The sequence below is a fragment of the Neltuma alba genome, unplaced genomic scaffold (genome assembly GCF_004799145.2).
Source record: "Neltuma alba isolate B1F8T4 unplaced genomic scaffold, ASM479914v2 tig00002436_pilon, whole genome shotgun sequence".
Classification (NCBI taxonomy): domain Eukaryota; kingdom Viridiplantae; phylum Streptophyta; class Magnoliopsida; order Fabales; family Fabaceae; genus Neltuma; species Neltuma alba.
The window spans coordinates 10,204-30,737 of NW_021632861.1; the positions used below are offsets into that span (position 1 = coordinate 10,204).

At 30.8% G+C, this 20,534-nt stretch overlaps 1 protein-coding gene across 2 annotated transcripts; it reads left to right on the forward strand.

Moving 5' to 3' along the window:
* The first annotated feature begins 16,311 nt into the window (after positions 1–16,311).
* Positions 16,312–19,899, forward strand: LOC114727345 (phosphoglycolate phosphatase 2-like). Of its 2 annotated transcripts, none has more exons than XM_028914048.1 (11): positions 16,312–16,434; positions 16,513–16,580; positions 16,662–16,754; positions 16,845–16,916; positions 17,499–17,570; positions 17,922–17,981; positions 18,067–18,119; positions 18,825–18,922; positions 19,019–19,118; positions 19,238–19,341; positions 19,610–19,899. In XM_028914048.1, exons 1-11 carry the CDS (start codon positions 16,356–16,358, stop codon positions 19,708–19,710), a joined length of 900 nt encoding a protein of 299 aa, XP_028769881.1. In that variant the 5' UTR covers positions 16,312–16,355; the 3' UTR covers positions 19,711–19,899. The 2 variants fall into 2 exon arrangements, with proteins under 2 accessions (XP_028769881.1, XP_028769888.1); XM_028914055.1 differs by having other exon boundaries at positions 16,662–16,745.
* Positions 19,900–20,534: the final 635 nt, after the last annotated feature.

The window sequence follows — 20,534 nt, forward strand, 5'->3', positions numbered from 1 at the left end:
AAACGCTTTTTATATTACCATCGAGGGAAACGAGGAGAGAGATTCCCACTGTTGGGCAGAGCCACGGTCAAGGCTTTTTCATGTGAAGAGCGTGAAATTAACGAAAAATAAAAATTATTTGTTTTGTAATGACTAAAATGCCTACTGGGTTTGTTCGTGAAGTCAAAATAATTAAACAAATAACTGATATTTTATCGAAATTATAAAGATAAATTTATTCGGAAAAAAATGGATTTTTAGAAAATATTAATGAAAAATATTATTTTTTATTTTTTTTTGAAAAAAGTATTAACTTTGAAGGTCATGTTTTAGGAAAACTAGAATGTAAGAAAATAAAACCAGCAAATTTACATTATTTTTTATTCCGTATGAAAATTTGTTTAAAAATTATAGCAAAAAATAATGGCTAGATAATAAATTTTTACTTGGTTAATTATTTAATAAATAAATTAATATCATAAATTGCAAAACAGATGAGGGCATTAATTTATTTATGGACTTTTTTCATAGAAATGTACAGTATTTATGAACGCGACAGGGAGAGAAACAAATCACAAGTGCGAAAATAGGATTTGAATATTGTACATATAAATAACAGACTCCGTCTCATGCCTAATGTAAGAATTAATTTGTCATTGATGAAGGGAAATAAATTAGTTAATTACTATAACATGCTACCTACTTCTTCTTAATATAACAATTAATTTAAATAAATTAAGAAAATTAATTAAATTAGTTATTGACAACAATTTACAGTTATGAGTTAATTTTTTTAAAGTATCTTTTTGTAATTATAACTACTCTTGGATGTAAATAGGTCAAAATGTGTAATCAATAAAGATATTATGGATAATGAATTATAGATTTGGGAGACAAAGTAAATTTAGTTCTTATATTCATGACCAAATTCAAATCTCAACTGGCTCTTATATTAAAAATTGAAGATAGTTTATCTCCTTAAAATAATTTTGTATAACACTACTTCCTATTATTAATATAAAAATTAGGGTTAATTAATTCGTAAGTCCTTATAGTTTCAACGAATTTTGAATTAGATTCCTATAATTATTTTTCTTTTTATCAGGTCCTTATACTTTTACCTTTTTTTAATTAGATCCTTATATTTATTTTTCTTTTAATTAAGTCCTTATAATTTCACTAAATTTTTAATCAGGTCCATGTAGTTTTAATTTTTATTTATTAATTAAATATAAGCTTAATTAAATAGATTAATACTGAAATATAAAATATTAATAATCAAATTAAATTAATAATTATGTAATAAAAAAGTAATAGAATTAATTAATTCAGGAAATTTTTTTAGAACAATTAATTTTTTTGCTGAAAAAATTAAAATCATTATAATAATTCAATATCTTTAGAATATTATTGTTTATAAACTAATATTAAATAATATATACTATTTTATGTTTATATAATAGTACTATTAGAATTTATAAAATAAAGAATAAAAAATTCAAGGACTTAATTAAAAATAAAGTGAACTTATAAGGACTTGATAAAAAGAAAAATAAATATAAGGACCTAATTAAAAACAGGTGAAAGTATAAGGACCTGATAAAAAGAAAAAAAAACTTTAAGGACCTGATTCAAAATTAGTTGAAACTATAAGGAGTTGTGGATTAATTATCCCTAAAAATTAGTCAAAAATTCAATTTCGTCGTAAATATAAAATCTCAATATACCTTGTTTAATATATTTATTCATTTTTTTAAGTAGTCCCTATGTTAATTACACATTTTAAATGTCTCATGTTTCATCAAAGAGTACTCCCAAGTTCCATTACTCATGATTAATTAGAATGTTTTAAAAAAGACACATATTCATTATGAATAATTAACTTAATATATAACCCTATTATAAGGCATCTTTTAGAAGTAACTTTTCATCATAAATATAAGCAAATAACTAACCCAAACACTAGTAGAATTATGTGATTCTCTATTTACGTAAATTTGAAAAAAATTTATTAATTTAAGACATATTTAATACTTTAATTGTTATTTTTTTACATGTGAGAATTAATTGAGAATGTCTTACAATAAAAACTAGAGGGATTTTTTTTAATATTCATAAATTAATTATTTAACTTATATATTAAGGACTACAGATAATATTTGATTATACATATCAGTTTCTAGTTTATATAAATTATTTTAAGTAAAAATAATAAAATGAGAAATAAAATTAATAAAAAATTATATTTAAAACTAAATTCAATCACTATCTAACTTCTTAATTAATTTCCATCTTCTTAAGATATATATAAGGACACGGTTAAAGATTCATTTAACGACCTTCAACAAAGACAAATGTTTAAAAACTAATCTTTTTTATTATATTAAAACGTTTTTGTTATTTTCATCATATAACAATGGAAAAATTACACTCAGGTCTCACAGAAGACAATTAATTTTAAAAAGTCTCTAGAAATTCCAAAATGATTCTGAAGTCCCCAGAGACCTGTGTGTAATAAATTGTAATTATGAAATTACTTATTTACCCCTATTAATTTTATTACAGTAATTTATTTACAACCTCAACGATAGCTGTTGACAACCCGAGAAGAGGTGATTGATAACCTCGGCAGTGCTCCTGACAACTCACTCTGTGGAATACCATGGGCATTGCTAAGGTTATCAACCATTTCTCCTCCGATTGTCAACAGTTACCATTGAAGTTGTAAATGAATTCTATTAGGTTCAAATTAATAGGGGTAAATAGGTAATTTTATAATTAAAATTAATTACACACAAGTCCGTGGAGACTTAGGAATCATTTCGGGATTTCTAAGAACTTTTTTGAAATTAATTACCTTTTTATGGGACCTGAGTGTAATTTTCCCTATAACAATTTTAGAAGGCGTAAAATCTTTTGGAAGGGAGAGGCTGGAACTCGTGGTCATGGCACGTGGCATCTTCCTATTGACCAATAACTAATTCTTCTCTCTCTTTTCATTGGATCCCACGATGTCCTCGTTTTTCACGCTGGGACACGATTGGACGGGAGAAGCATCGGATGTCGCAACGGCGAGACGCTGATTGTTATCATTAATCAAGTGTGTCTTGCATGCCGTGTTCCGGTGAAGCTTCTCCTCCATGGCCATCGACTTCGGGTCCGTTTGGATCAGCGATTAAAAAGTAGTTTATTGAAAAAATAGCTTTTAAAAAGGTAAAATTGGGTAAAAGTTAAATTGGATAAGCTGAATTGTGTTTGGATTAGAGTTCAGAAAAGTTAGTTTGTAAAAGTGATATTGGTAAAAGATTGTTTGGATTATAGTTGAGTGAAAATAAGTTTAGTTGTAAAATGACCCAAATGGGTATGAATTTTAATAAATAATGAAATATGATTAAAAAAATAATTTCACATAATACAATGAAATTAAAATAATTTAATATGAAGAAGTCACAAAAAATATTTTAAATATAAAGTGAAACATGAAAAAATAAAAGTATATTTTTATGAGCATATTTAAAAATAAAAGTATATTTCTAATTTATTCATTACTTTCAACTAATTTTAACTGATTTTTTATTATCTACAAATTAGTTATTTGAAGTTTATAATAAGAACCAAAAGAGGTAATAAATTTTTTAACTTTTTCTCTCTCCATATTTCAAAAGCTATAAGCCATAAGTTATAAGTCATAAGCTGTTAATTTTAGGGTCTGTTTGGTTGGGCTTCTGAGGGGCTTATAAGTAGCTTAAAGTCAGCATAAGCCCGATTGGAATTCAGATGCTGTTTGGATGGGCTTGGAAAAAAAAGTGGCTTATGAATTTTAAGCTCCTCAACGCACGTTCTGGCCCAAGCCAATTTTTATGGCTTATTGAATCATAAGCTCTTATTTTTTACCGTTGGATCCTATCAGCCGGTCCTCAATTTTTTTTCCTCAAGTCTTCGGTCTTTCTTCGCGTCTTCGGTCTCCTGGAGCCTTCGTTCTTTCTTTTCTTCTTTCCCATCTGCTCTCCCTTCTACCCGACCGGCGACCCTCATCCTGCCTCCTCCGTCGCCTTGTCGTCCGACCACCGAGAGTTGCCGTGAGCTGCGCCGCGTCTCCGCCGTGAGGTCCTCGTGTTGGGTGTGGCTTCGAGTGACCGAAAGCCTGGTCCTTCACGCGAGCTGCCTCCCCTCATCGTCCGTCCCCAGAACCACCGAGAGTTGCCATGAGCTGCGTCGCGTCTCCGCCGTGAGGTCCTCGTGTTGGGTGTGGCTTCGAGTGACCGAAAGGCTGGTCCTTCACGCGAGCTGCCTCCCCTCATCCTCCGTCCCCAGAACCACCGACACTTGCCGTGAGCTCCGTCGCCGCCGTCAGCTGGTCCATCTCAGGTGTGCGTCGAAGATCTGAGCCTGATCTACCTCTGCCAAACTTCGATTGATCTGCTCTGAGCCAGGTTGACCGATTCGTGTTGTATTGCTTTTCGGTGAATGTAGGATACGGTATTAATCAAAGCATGTGGAGGGTGTGTGTTTGTTGATCTGGTGTGAGCTAATAGATTGACTGATCGAACCACCGTGCTGTGTTATTTTTTTCTTCTTGGCCTGGTTTTGTGGTGTGTTTCGGTGATGAATAATTTTTTGTGATGAATGCTTGACATTTGTTGATTTTTAGATCTGAGTTTTGGGCTAAATCTGGCACAGATGTAATTGCTACCTGCAAATGAGTGTTGTAGGCGACAGGAAGAATGAGCCAAAATACATTCTATATCAATTAATGTTGTCAAATGATCCGGTTCTTATTAGTTTATGATAAGTTTTCTTCTAATTTACACATCAATAAAACATTTTTAACCAATTTAAGTAATTTGACCTAAGTATTCTTTTTTTTTTTTTGCCTTCAATTATTACCTATCATATTCTTATCAATTAGATTATTAAGGGTGAAGGATAATATAGTGGCCGAACATGATCAGGCTGAAGCTAGTCAACCATCGCCTTCAAACGTTACATCACAGTCTTCATCGCATATGAATCGTGTTCGTGATGCAATCAGAGACCAAATCGTTCATAGTTTATCAAATAATTAATTATGTAATATTATTTTATTTTATTTTGTCAATTGGAGTTCAAAACTTTGTTATCCATTTAAATTATGTTTAGTTGACTTCTTCGTATTAAATTAATTTAAATTTATTTTATTATGTTTTTTTTTATCATGTTGCACTTTGTTTCTTAAATATTTTTTATGATTTCTCTACAGTTCGTAATTCTAATTCACTAAATAAATTTTACTTCATCATTATATTATCTCTATTCAATTTTTTCCTTCTTTCACTTTATATTTAAAATAATTTTTTAGATTACTCTAAATTTTAAAAATTTAATTCACTTATTCGTATTAAATTATTTTAATTCCATTGTATTATGTGAAATTATTTTTTTCCTATTTTTTACTATTTATTAAAACTCATACCTATTTTAATCATTTTACAACCAAACTTACTTTTACTCAACCATAATCCAAACAGCTTTTTATCCATTTCACTTTTGCAAACGGGCTTTTCTGAACTCCAATCCAAACACAATTCAGCTTATTCAATTTAGCTTATATCCCATTTCACTTATCCATAAGCTGCTTTTCCAATAAGCAGCTTTTCCAATCGCTCATCCAAACGGGCCCTTAGTTTATAGCTTATTGTAGCTTTTCATACAAAAACCCGATTGCAGAAAAGCTGATCCAAACAAACCTATTATGTCAATCGGGCTTATAGAGCTTATAAGCTACTTATAAGCTAAAAATAAGTGACGCCAAACAGGGCACTTCATGAGTAACAGAAGTCCAATAATAACTGAACAGTCAATGTCGTTGGATCGCATATAAAGAGGGATCATGTGTCACGGCTGATAAGTAGGGCATACTCCGTAGACAACTCTTTCTCCTTTAAAGTTTATATAATAAATTATAAGAAAAATCGAAGTTTTTGTTAGGAACTATGTGCAAATTTATCCTAAAATTTTTTATTAAGGAGTGCTAGGTATTTGGATTTTTTTTTTCTCAATATCATTCTGAAAGTTTTCAAATCGTAGCAATATCACCTTAACCATTATCTAGGTTAATTTTGACTACTAATTGACTAAGTATGTTAAGTTGACAAGTCACATGTTATTCACTTTTTTTTTTTTCTGGGTTAAAATGCAAGTTTGTCCTAAAAAGTTTTTATTAAGGAGCACTAAGTATTTAGAAGTTTTCAAATTGTAGTAATGTTACCTAACCTGCTATTTATGTTAAGTTTAACCACTAGCTAACCAAATATGCTTAACTAATAAGTTCACGTGTGATCTACTTTATTTTTATTTTTTAAAAGTTATCCACTTCATTTCTAGTTCAGAAACCTAATGACATTTCTCCTACGTAGAAACAATTCTTTTTATATATTTGTTATTTTATCATTCGCTCTTAGTTTGGTACTTTCTATAAGAACAAAAGTAGAGCAAAAAAATAATTTCTTTCGATTCTTAATATAAGACTTAATTAACTAATTTAAATAGATTAAAAATATTAGTTAAATTAATTAATATGATATTTATTTTTTCAAAACACCCTAAGTATCTTCCTCAATTCCTTCCCTCCTTAACTTGATTATTGTTGGGAGAATATCCATAGGATTAATTTAGAAAAAAATTGATAAACATGTAAAATAGGTCTTATATATATGACCAATATTAACTCCCTAATTAATTCCTATATTAAGAACTAGAGGAGTATAAATAATATATGAAGAGGAGAAACTCACAAGAATTCTTGAAAGATGTAGATGATAAGGTCGAGCCACATGCTTGAAAAGTATAGTAGCAATGATTTTTTTTTCAAAATTAGTGTTAAATCCTTACTTTGGAAAAAAAAAAAAAAGAGTGAATGATATGTGGACTTACCAGCTCAATGTACTTGGTTAATTCATGATCAAACTTAACATATATAATAGCCGGAGCAATATTGCTACAATTTAAAAACTTCTAAATATCCAACAATAGAAACTTAAAAAAAAAAAAAAAAAGCACCTTAACTCCCTTTTTTTTTTTTTCGAATGGCCTTAACTCCCTTTTTTTAATAACTTAGAATATCATCAAGTCAGTTTGAACTTAGAACTGATTTTTATTAGGCTAGAAATATTAAGGTTAAAACTTTCCTAATAAATGCACTTTCCAAATTTTGTACTCATGTTCTTTTCTTTATCTGCTGTCTCAAGCGGAAAAAAAAATTGAAGTCTAATCTATTAACAATTTCAACAAAATAAATGGCTAAAACTCAAGGGATTATTAAATTTCACTGTGTTAAGTTTTAAAAACTAAATTATAACCAAGTCAAAATTAAAGGAATTAAATAATTATTTTTCTCTAAATTATATTATAGGAATTCGCTGAGTATTGATTATTTTATTCTTTTTTTATTGAAACTTTCAATCTAATCAAATTTGCCTCAATTATCACAATTTCGTATTCTTAGTTTATCTTGTTAGATTAGCATAATTTTTTATAATCCATGAATTGAAATTAGTATAATTTTAATGGCATGATTAATTTTATGTTTTTAATTATAAATTATTTTTAAAAATGACTTGTAATTAATGTCTTTAAAATTATCTCCTTTTCTTACAAATACATTTCATTAAATATTCTTTCCCGTCATGCATAATCTCAATTCATTAAAAGCACTCTCTTAGTTCCTATATAAATTTTGAAAAATATTTTTATAAATAATAATAACAAAATTTTATAAAAATACTTAAAAAATAACTTCTAAAGGTTATTAAATAAACAAAGAACATAAATTAAAAATGGAGCGAAGCACATAGTGCATCTAACAACTTTTATTGTTTTAAGATTCATGAGATCCGTGCGGCATATATTTTATGCAGAATATCCATTCGTATGACTTGTAAGAGATTCTGTCTTCCCCCATGCTCCGAGTCTTGCATTGGTGCCAAATAAAAAAAAAAACGAAAATATAATATCTAATAGCCTGTTTGTTTTTGTTCTTTGTTTTTTTCTCTCAAAACAATTTTAAATTATTTTTCAGAACAAGTTTTGAAAACAAAAAAAAAAAGGAATTTGTTTGGATAATAATTTTAAAAAATCATGTTTGAAAAAAATATAGAAAATCAAATTTGATAGGTAATAGTTGTCGCTAATAGTGATAGGTGGTAGAGCGTAAGTGAGAAGAGAAAAAGATTTCTCAAAATTTTTTAAAACAGAAAAACAAAAACAAAACAAGAAGACATGTAAAAGTTGTCTTAGTTTTTTAGTTTTTAAAAACATTTTACTGTTTTTTGCTTTTTAAAACAATCAACTAAAAACAAATTATTAAACAAGTTTTTTTTTGTTTTTCTGTTTTTAAAAAATAAAAAATTGTTTTCAAAACAAGAAACCAAATAAACCCCAAATTTCGTTTAATTTATTTCTTTTCATATTATTTCCATTATTTTTCAAAGAACAATTATATATAAGCGTTCTAAATTTTATTAGAATGATCCTTAAAATGACACTGCTATTTCATATCAACAACCAAAAATAATACTCCTCCTATCCTTAATATAAGACCCATTTAACTAATTTGATTAGATTAAGAAAGTTAGGTAAGTTAGTTAATTATAAGAAATATGATATATTTTTTCTAAAATACCATAACCATCTTCTTTAATATTCTCATTCTCTCTTCTACTTGATTATGATTGACAAAAGTATCTATAGGGATAATTTAGAAAAAATTGATAAATATGAAAAATAGGTCTTATATTTAAAACCAAAATCAACTCAACAATTAGGTACCAAATTAAGGACAGGAGGAGTAATAAAAATAAAAGTTAAAAGTGATCGAATCAATAATCTAATCGGTTTTTTCCCCAGATATTAACCAGTTTTTTTTAACCATTTCTTTTGAGTTCTGAACCAATATTTGAAAATTTAATCTCATTCTCAAAACATTATTCATAGGTCAAATTGACAATACATCCCACTTGGTTGGAGAGGGAAGGAGACTGGCTAAAAATGTAGATATCAAGTTGTTATAGTTATTTGGTGATCGTAAATTAACTTATAGGTGCTCTAATTAATTTGCTTTGAATTTAGTCAGAAATTTGTTATAATTATATTAGGTGATGGTTGATCAACTTACATGTACTTTAATTAATTTGCTTTGAATTTAGTCATAAATTAGGAATAGGAACTAGGACCACTTCCAAAAATCAATGGACAAGACTTTAGTTAGAAAGGAAAATCGCAATTAATACGGTTGTTTGTCAGTATTTTATAGGTTAAAAATAATTTAATTTATATTATTGTTAGTATTATTATTAACTTCTCTAAAATTAACCTAATATAACTTATCTTTCCAAAGCCCGAACTTTTTATGGGGGCAAAGCCTAATGCATGGAAAGAGCGATTTTACATCATAAATAAAAAAAAATCAACATCAATAATATACTTCTTTTAAACAAAATTTCATATTTTAGTATTATGAATAAAAGAAATTATGGAAAACATTTTTTTGGGATAATAATAAATTTTAGATGAGTTGGTTTCAAAAACTCTCTAAAACTATAACATGCCCCAAAGTTTAAAAAAATCCTTACATAAATACTTATAAATTATTCACAGATAGTAAGATTTTTTTTGGGGTCCAACAACTAGTTAGATTCAAACCTGCGTCATATGCGGCTTTCTTGCTAATTAAATAAACTTTTACTTTTATTGACGCATGTTGGGGAAAACTTTACACTCACATAATTCAGCATGGTTCAAACTATAAGTTTTGAAAATTATTAAATATAATTAATATCATCGTGTCATCGATATGTGATGTTTATAACAAGCTAATAATGTGCCTCATTTTGAAATCTCCAGTTTTCTCTGGTCAAAAAAAAAAAAAAAAGAAATCTCCAGTTTTGGTTCACATAAAATGTGTAATTACGAGACACGCTTGTAATTCAAACGATTCTTAAAATTGCATAAGCTTTCCATAAACATCAATATTATTTAGTTACTGCAAATAATTAAAAAATGATACTCCTCATGTCCTTAATAAAGGACCCAATTGTTGAGTTGGTTTTGATTCTAAATATAATACCCATTTTTCACATTTATCAATTTTTTCTAAATTATCTCTATGGATACTCCATCAATCATAATTAAGTAGAAAAGCGAGATGATGTATTCAAAAAAAAGATTATGGTGTTTTAAAAAAAATGTGTCACATTTCTTTTAATTAACTAACTTATCTAAGTTTCTTAATCTGATCAAATTAATTAAATAGGTCTTATATTAATGATTAGAGGAGTAATAAACAATAAAGAAGAAAAAAAATAATATGAATCATTAAAATTAAGAAAAAATTACAAATAAAGACCTCATAATATGTAAAATTACGATTTGGGATTCTAAATTTGGAAAATAGCAAGTAAGGACCAGGTTCCAATTTTGTAAATATGAAATGTGGGTTTAATGTCTAAAATGCCTCTCAGTCAAATTGTGATTTGGTCTACTGAAGTTGTCATTCGCTAAAGTGAACTTGTTGTTACCAATAGTCAACTTGTCATTTGGCATTTCCTCAACTAAGTTATGATTTGATCTACTAAAATTGTTATTCGTTAAAGTGAACTTGTTATTTCTCATAGTCAACTTGTCATTTGACTTAGGGGTATTTCATATATTTTACCATGATTTCATATTTATAAAAGTGAGATCGGGTCCTTATTTGCTATTTTTCAAAATAAAAATCCCAAATTGTAATTTTACATATTTAGGGGTATTTATTTGCAATTTCCCTAAAATTAAATTTAAACCATCAAAGTTTCATAATGTCCCATCAATAGGGTCCTCGGAGCCCAAAAAGAAATCATTCATGAAAACCAAATCATGCTGGCTAGGACCGTGTGGGCCGTGGATATGACATAGGCCCAAGGCCCATACTTATCTTTTCCATCCAACTTCCTCCAAATTTCCAATTATTTTTTGTAGTAAAATCATACCGAGTTAAAGTCAAAGGACTAGGTTAGAAATAAGTTAAAACTATAAGAAATAAAATAAGATAAATATATCTTATATATAGTAGAAGATAAGAGTTTAATTTAATGTTATTAGAAAAACCTCACAATTTAATAATCTTTCTCAATAGAGGCTGAGGCTTCTCACAAATAAAAGTGATGAGACATGCATTATATTGAGTTTATAGCAAGGAAAAAAACAAACAAAACTAGCTGGTTTAACCGAAAAATTGGCCAATGGTCCTGTTTGGTCTGGGTGCTGAACTAGTATTGAACCGGTCAAACTGGGATGAACCGGTAATGAACAAGTTTGGATGATTATATTGCTATTGGTTATATTTTTTTTTTCATTCAGCTCCTAATATCTCAATCACTATACATTTAAATAAAGTTTAATGATCATTTTGATATCAATGATTATTATTTTAATTATTGATGAATTGTAAAGATCAAAATTCTTAATGTTGTTATACTTTGTTATTATTACAATCAAACTATTATTATATTTCCTTGTATTTTGTTATTAGTGATTATTAATGTTATTATATTATGTTATTTTTAATTAAATTAAATTATTTTGATATGATCAGTTTGACCCTGAGTTGATTCCAATTCGACCAACTGATCGTTGAACCACTACTTCAATTGGTTTATTGTCCGGTTCGGTTTTTTGTTCTTAGGTTTATAGCTCCTAGAGAGGCGTCTTTGTTATTGTAGATGATCTAGATGTTGCCTTCTTGACTGGACATGATATGCTTTATCTGGTATGTGAGAAACTGAGAATGTTCAAAAGGCACAGAGCTGCCCGTCTTTTCAGAGAACTAATGAAGCTAAGTAATATGAAAAGCCCCTCTCACTCCAAGCTCCTAGAGAGGCTTTCTTTGTAACTGTGGATAACTAAGATGTTACCTTCTTGATTGCACATGACATGCTTTATCTTGTACGTACGAATGTTTAGAAAGCACAGAGCTTTTGTGTAATGCGAATATCCAGTCAGGTTGCAAACTATCTCTTCCCCCCCATATTGATACTGTCAAGGGACTTAGCCACCAAATGTCTGCTATTCTGACATAATACTTTTTTATCCATCCCCAACTTTCGTTATCAAGAACCCATAATTCAACTGTATAAATGTATGATTTTCTCCTGAACGTTAATATTGCAACCTAATTCTCATAAATGATCAATCTATCCCTCTTGTGGGAGTCTAAATCGGGCAACATCAATGAAGAAAAAGTTAGGATTTTTGGTCAAAGGCAATTAGCAACTCAAAATAGTCCTCCCACTCCTCTACCAAGAGGAATCAATAACCTCTCCAATATAAAAGACCCAACGGATACCATTTCATCATAGAAGTATACATTTTCTAAATTTTGTAACGGTGTGTTTGTGTGGAGGATGAGTAAAGTTCTGGTTGAGTCATACCCTCACCATCTTTTGACCTATACAATACTAATATGTGATAATTTTGAGACCTGGGGCAAAATCCAAACCCCACAACAACACTTACCCCAAAATTGAGAAATTCTTCACGAACTGGCATAGCATGGACGTAGGCGAGGTTCCATATAGGCATTAAAAGACGAGGTCCCATGATGAGAAGCCACTCGTTAGATGAACCAATTACACGTCCATATGATTCTAGGAGGTTTTGAAGTTCATGCACTTCATTGTTGCTGTCAAAAAGGAATAAGTCAACTTTAATTTGTTTTTGGTCATCAAGAAGATGCGTATTGGGAAGAATTTGCTTCTGCTCTAGGAGAAGACAAGTACTATGTTGGCTATGGTGGTTGAAATAATGGCTAAGAAAATATCGAGTGTGGATAACTTGCCACTAATCTTTGTAGGATGAAACGTACCGTAGAAGGTACCTTATTTGCATTCTGATAAAGATTTCATTTACGATGTCTTGTGGAATATATAGTTTTCCAAATCCCATAGTCATTGATGCCTTAATCAGAGGAGGTAAACAGGGAGACGAGGGAAGGAGAAACGAGAGTAGCACACAAGAATGAAAGAACAAGGAAGAGAGACGAGAGGGAGAGAGAAATGGGAATGGCACACAAGAATAAAAGAACAGGGGAGAAAGACAAGGAAGGAGAGAGAAACGGCAATAGCACACAAGAATGAAAGAACATAGGAGACAGATGAGGGAGAGAGAAACGTAATATGAGGAAATTCTAATGGCTAGCTTTAAGTATCCTAACTGGAATAACGACTAACTAGCCAGCTTAAGAATACCGGTTTGAGAAAAACTAGTTCACTAGTAAGATATGCATTTTATCTCAAGATTATAATAATTAGTGCATTGACAAATTAAACATGGTGAAAATGGTAGCTAATTTAGATGTTATAAGCAGTGACATGATAATAGTGATGATATATCTCCTTATCACCTTATTTTTTAGGATGGTGTAGTCATTATGATACCAAAAATAACTAAAGTACATTAATTAGGACTTTGTTCTTTATAGTTTATAATTCCATTGAATTTGAAATTTCAACACACAAATTTACTCAAAAAGAAATATAACACAGAAACAGATCCACATTTCAGAGCAGAAAATCTAGAAACATATCTCAATGAAATCAGTAAGGAACCAAGGAGGCATGCCTCTGGTAGGCTTGAAACAAAAATCGCATTAGTTTCTTGAGCTTCTCAGGCGTCTATGGCACCAAAATGTTGGTAGCCTCATCCAAATCGCATTTTATGTCTGGCATGAAGATGTTAAAACGCGGAACAAGGTGTCAAATTTATTTGTCGTACAGAAATTTGCCCATATCAACTCTCTCCAATAATAGGCTTGCATTACACGGTGGGAAAATTATAATACGCATGTTTTTTTTTGTTTTGTGATATTGATGTCAAAAGTAAAAAAGTTATCTGAATTAAATCAATTAATAGTAGTATCATTGTTATTCGTTGCATATAGATAATGGCCATTTTGGTCTAATTGTAGTGTTTAGATTTCTTTCTCTTTTTTTTTTTGGTAAAAGAAGAGGCCTCATGCCCAGAAGAAGAGGCCTTAGTGTGCACTACATTAGTTGTCACATTTATGAATTTTTTTCCCCTCACATATAGAAACTATATAATGATCGGTTGATATTATAAAAATGAAGTCTTTTATATTCATATCTTCATGTTGAACATAAAATGTTAGGTTTATTCTTCAATTTGAAGCATTGCATTAAGAAAATTATAAAAATTATAATCGCATTCTCTTAATGATATTTTCTAGGGTGATTCCTATAATGAAAATAAAATTCTAAATAATGCAAATATAGATTCTTGCTCTGTTTGGAGCCACATTCTGAACGGCCAAAAGCCGTTGTTGGAATTTTTCTCACGTTTGGTTTAGTTTTTGGCCCACCTTGCTTATGGGCCAAAAGTTAAATTAGATAGTACAATTGGGTTAAGCTAATGGGAGCTGCTTTAGGCTTTTTTTTATCGTGTTTATTCTGGGTTGGTGGACTAGTGGAGGCAGAATAATTTCTCTCTCTCTTGTGGGTTGGTGACCATTGTTTTTGGGTTACTTATTTTATCGTGCTTAAGTAGCTTCCATAATAAAATTTTTAATTCTTTAAAATTATTTATCACTTTATATTTATCTAAATCATTTTTAATAATATTTCTAACTTTTTAAAACATATTTTATTCGTTAAGCTTCCTTTTAAAATAATTTAGAATTATTATATTATGTAAATTGATAATTTTTTTTATCATTTTTCATGATTTAATAAAATTATACCCATTTTAGTAATTTTGTAAACTAAATTTATTCAATCATAATCCAAACAATTTTTAGTTTTACTAAGAACTTATTTATAAAAGCCAATCCAAATATAAATCATGTTACCTAATTTAACTTTTAAAAAAATTAAATTAAAAATAAGCTACTTTTTTTACTGCTAATTCAAAGTAGGCATTTTATGTGCTCTTTTTTTTTTCTTTTTTTCTTTTTAGAGGATTCTAGAACTCAAATTTGAATGATTATACTATGACATCACAAGGTAATATTTTTCTCCATGTGTCTGTGCTAGTCAACTTTGAAAAGATTCATTAACATAGGCCCGTTTCAATACGAGTGAAAAGACAGACATCTATAAAAGTTGTTACAACATCCATCTTGAAATAAATTGAAATATTACCTCCATCCTAATTATAAGAGCTAACTGATTAATTTGAAGAGATTAAGAAAAGAAGTTAAGTTAGTTATTTGTAATAAATATGTGTTGTTTTTCTTAAAATATCTTTGCTAATCAAATGTATTGGCTAGAACTACCATTGTTAGAAGGACTATCTTGAAAAAATATACATAAATATTAGAGACAAAGTATATTAGAATTTTATATTTAGGATCAAAATAAAAGTCAAACGAGATCTTATATTAAAAACTAGAGATAGTATACAATTAGTCTTTTTAAAGTCGCTGGTAAAAAAGAAAAAAGTCTCTTTAAAGTCCCTTCTCTAATCAATCCTAGAAAACAATGTATTAAATAATAAAAAAACCAACAATACAAAACCAAATTACGTACGCATGAGAACAAAAAAAAACATTACAGCCCTCAAAATTACAACAAATTCGGGAAATAAAAATGTTAATTTGAGGTAGAAGAAGAGGATCACAATGCCTCAGAATATATTGTGTAGTGCCACCTAGCGAAACAGAAGAAAACCAAGAGTAAATAAAAAGACTTATGACTGCTAGGGCTAATGAAGATACATCGGGATAATTATCCCCTCACAAATTCAAACCGTCTTGCATCTCTTAATAAAAATTTAAATCTTAATTCATCACATTATAAAAAAAATAGTCCTTTTCATTATTTAATCGATCAAGCATAATGAAACTGGCTTGGATATGAACTAACGTGTTGAATGGAGCAACACGCGAGGAATGTAATGTCGTCAAATAAAACTACTAATATGTAATTTTCTAATGACCAAAATTGGTCATCTCACGGATTAGCCAACAATCTACACGGTATTTGAATTAGGATTCCGTAATAAAAATCAATTCAGATTTTGCCTCCTTCATTAATCAATATTTATAGATTAATAATTCTACTTTTTGACTATCTCATGTTGTTCGTATAATTTTTTATATTTTTTCCTGCCTTTTCTTTTCTTTTTTTTACCATGCCAGCAGTATTTTTCTTACCCACAATTCGGTTGGCGATGATGGAACGACCGTTGTATATCCGATAACCTAAATATAATAACAGCCCCCAGGAAAATAAAAAAGGAATCATTATTGGTCAGCAATAGTACGCGCGCTCAGATTCGCTCCAGTTTTCCTGCCCCCTGCTTCTGCTGGCCAAAGCTTCAATTTTGATTTGGGTTTGCCGTCTGGGACAATGCCTTCCCATCCTCTAGCTTCTTTCAACTTCCAAGATCTCTTGGATTCCGTCGAAGCTTTCCTCTTTGATTGCGATGGTATATGAATGTCCTGTCGATTTTTCCTCCTGTTTTTCTTCCTTTCTTCCTTTCTTCAGTTGTTTGATATGATGTTAGGTGTCATTTGGAAGGGTGATAAGCTTATTGATGGTGTTCCCGAGACTTTGGATATGCTCCGGTCCAAGGTGTGTGTAATGTGATTTACTTTGTTCATTTCTTTTATCGGATTGAACTCATCAGTAATTTAATTTTGTGTTGTGCTTTAGGGAAAGAAGCTGGTGTTTGTGACCAACAATTCCTTAAAATCGAGGAAACAGAATGCTAAAAAGTTCCAGTCTTTAGGAATTTCCGTTTCCGAGGTTTCGTTTTTGTTGAACTAAATTGGGAATGAACTTTCATGTTGTTAGATTTGGAGTAATTCACTCATTGCTACCTTTTTCATTTTGCAGGAGGAAATTTTCTCCTCGTCCTTTGCTGCTGCCATGTACTTGAAGGTCAACAATTTTCCCTCGGAAAAGAAGGTTGGTGAGCTGAACTAATACCGCAAAAGAAAGCTTTTGAAATTCTTACTTCTATTTCAAGTATGCTCAGTTTCATATCTTATGTTGCTTACACATCAATATGTGAAAGACGATAGTTGAGTGGCGTACCCTGCGACGATCTTAGTTAAACTTCATCTTCACTAGCGTTAATCTTTCACGTGCTTGTTTCTGTGTCTGCTAATGAAATCTGAAAGCCAGACACTAAAATATTTGGAGTTACATTCTCGTGTCATTTGAAGTTTTTGAAGCTCAGTACGCAAGTTTTCGTTAGTGCATCATTCTGATTTCATTAGCTTGTTTCGTCCTAGTATTCTCATCATCTGTATTGAGTGATTCGAGTCTCAATATTTTAGTCCACTTTAACTTCTTGGCTTCATGTAGGAGACTCCCTATTTTTTAGATAGTACCTTGTTCATAAATTATTAGAACAGTCATTAAGTATTTCACTGTTGCAGTTATAAAATCTAGGTTGAGATTTGTTATTTTTGCCAGTCCGAAGATGTCAGTTCCACTGTTCTTTTTTTTTTTTTTTTGGGTTGCTTTTCACGTTTCATTCTGCAGATTTATGTAATTGGCGGAGAAGGTATACTGGATGAGTTGCAGCTTGCAGGATTTACCGGTCTTGGTGGTCCAGTAAGTTCATCTAATTCACTTTTCCCCTTCTTTTCTTAGATTCGAATTAAATTTTAAGGTCACATTCTTTATATTTTAGAGAGCTATCTGTAAGAAATGTATTGTGCTCCCAAATTAATTTCTTTCAGTTCGAGTGATCTTTAGCTTCAAATTTAGTTGGTTAGATGGTCCTTCACTTCTATGAGGTAGGTAGTGGGAGGGAGTCTCGCTAGATATGAAACCTTCCCTTAACAAATTGATTCAAGCGATCAAATTCAAATCTTAGCCTATTGTAAATATTCATTGATACAAGACAGAGACAGGGATGACCGCCACTGACATAGCCCTCATAGAAGAGTTCAATTGTTGCAGGCAGACGGGAATAAAACAGTACAGCTGAATCAGAACCGCTACTTTGACCATGATAAGAGTGTAATGTAACATCTTGCTCAATTTTTCTACATGCATTTTCACTGACTTCAGTGCATGCAGTTAACTGCTGAACTCATTCTTGCAGGTTGGAGCTGTTGTGGTGGGAATAGATCCATACATTAACTACTACAAGTTTCAGTGAGAAAATCTGTCCCCTTTGTTCCTGACTAAAATTTCAGTATATTTTCTCATTGACTTGTGTCTCCAGTGATCAAACTCAGGATCCTTAATGACTTGTCTGCATATGTAGTTCATAAAAAATATTGAGAGATGCTGTCACAACTGTATTTTTGCACCTGCCACGACATGAATTATAGAGAGAGAGCACTAGTTTCTGGCAGTCTTAGTTCGGCCTTGTGGATTAATCTGCTCTGCCGAGTTTTCTAAACTGCTTCTTTTGACGTTCGTTTATGCCAAACATCTGTAAGGATAGAGTACAAGGTTTTTGTAACAAGTATATGATACAGAATGAATGACATATTGAACACATTACTCTTTTTCAAGAAGAGCAATGCATCAAACTAACAATTACAACAGTTAAAGTAAGTCACATAACCAAAAGGGGGGGGGACAGTTAAAGTAAGTCAAAATAAATCACGTGCCTTAGAGAGCGACCTGACAGAAGAATGGACGTTGAAGTTTCAGTATTATTTCTCATTTGCTCTAGGCGAGCCGTGAATATGACTACATGAAACAGCTAAAAATCTCAGTTTTAATATCTTTTTACATCCTCTGAAATTATTGTGAAACAATAAAGCCTTCTGAATGCTAGCATCAAATCATCAGTTTATTATTCGCTTTTCTTTGCTTCATATGATTATACTTCAATGTCTGACTTCACAGGTATGGAACTCTTTGCATACGGGAGAATCCTGGATGCCTTTTCATTGCCACCAATCGAGATGCAATTGGACATATGACTGCCTTGCAAGAATGGCCTGGTCTGGTTCTCAGTTCCATTCTATTCTCGTAGACTAGAATTAGTATGCAACTTGATTAATTATATGGTCGTATAATGGATCAAAAATGAACTTCAGGTGCCGGTTGTATGGTTGCTGCCATTTGTGGATCAACCCAAAAGGAGCCTGTTGTAGTTGGGAAGCCATCCACCTTTATGATGGACTTTTTATTACAGAAGTAAGAAAGCCAAATGACATAAGTTTGTTGGTTCTTTTTCCCCATTTTTCCTTTCCCGCAGGGACTTGCCACTCGCTTGATATTCTTCTCATCATTGTATAATTCATCCTTTGAATCAGATTCAACATAAGTCCATCCAAGATGTGTATGGTGGGGGACAGGCTAGACACTGATATTTTGTTTGGACAGAATGCCGGCTGCAAAACTCTTCTTGTATTTTCAGGTAATGGATTCAGCTTTCTCTTCGGAGGTGGGGGGTGACAATTGAATTAAAGACCCTATAAGAAAATTTATATAAAATAAAAGACCTTCAAGTTGTGAATATGGGAGTTTGATTTGTAAATTCAGAAGTTTCAAGTGATACGCGGTCCTCACTGTACATTAATGTCCTAGGATCTTCAATTGTGATTTAAGAAAAAAGGACTTGTCTTTCGAGTTGTCCTGACTATGAAAATTATTGACAACTTGGTTTGATTACTCTGGGGGAACAGGTGTCACGTCAGAACCTGAGCTGAAAGACCCTTCAAATAACATTCAACCAGACTACTATACGGGCCAACTATCTGATATGCTGAAATTTTCGGGAGCTTAGTTTAATACCTTCCAATTTGGACATCCCTTTCAATTCTTGGGAAATTTTTTTACAGTTGCAGGTAGTCCATAAAAAGGGTACATGCTCTAACTGAGAGCAATTGATCCATACACAAACTATTTCTTTGAGATATCTGATTGTTTCCCCATTCTTATTATTAATATTATTACTGTTGTCATTATTTTGAAATTTTCTTGTCTATCAGTAATAGGAGAATGGACGAGAGAGAGAGAGAGATATATATATATATATATATATAGAGGAAATAAGGGTAAGAAGAAAAGAGATGGCTTGGATGAATAAGTAATATAATACTGCAGTATTTGGTGGTAATAGCCTGTTTATCAATATCGTAGGCCAATATTTGCATCTTCTAATAACTTTGATTTCCACAAAATCATATAAGAGCTTGAAAAATAACATGATGAATGTATATAGATAATCAATATTAAATAATTATAGTAATATAATAAATATTATATATTTAAATTTTTAAAGCTAGGAAGAATTTTCAGTCATGCATAAAATAATCCACATCGATAATGGAGACCCACCTACCCTCTTTAACAATCACTTGTAGTTTCTTGGTTTTATTTATTTGGCTTTTTTTCTTTTTTCTTTTTTAAGTATTTGTGTCTGCAAAACGATACATGACCCTTTATCCTATAAATAATAAAAGAGTCAGTTCAGAAAAGATCAGTGGAACTCCAAACCCAGAAGCACACAATGACGTTTCAATATCATATGTGGTCCACAAGTTTTTCTTCATCTTTCCAGAGAGAAAAGTGAGGATTACAGGTCAAATGGGAGAGATAAGCTCAAGA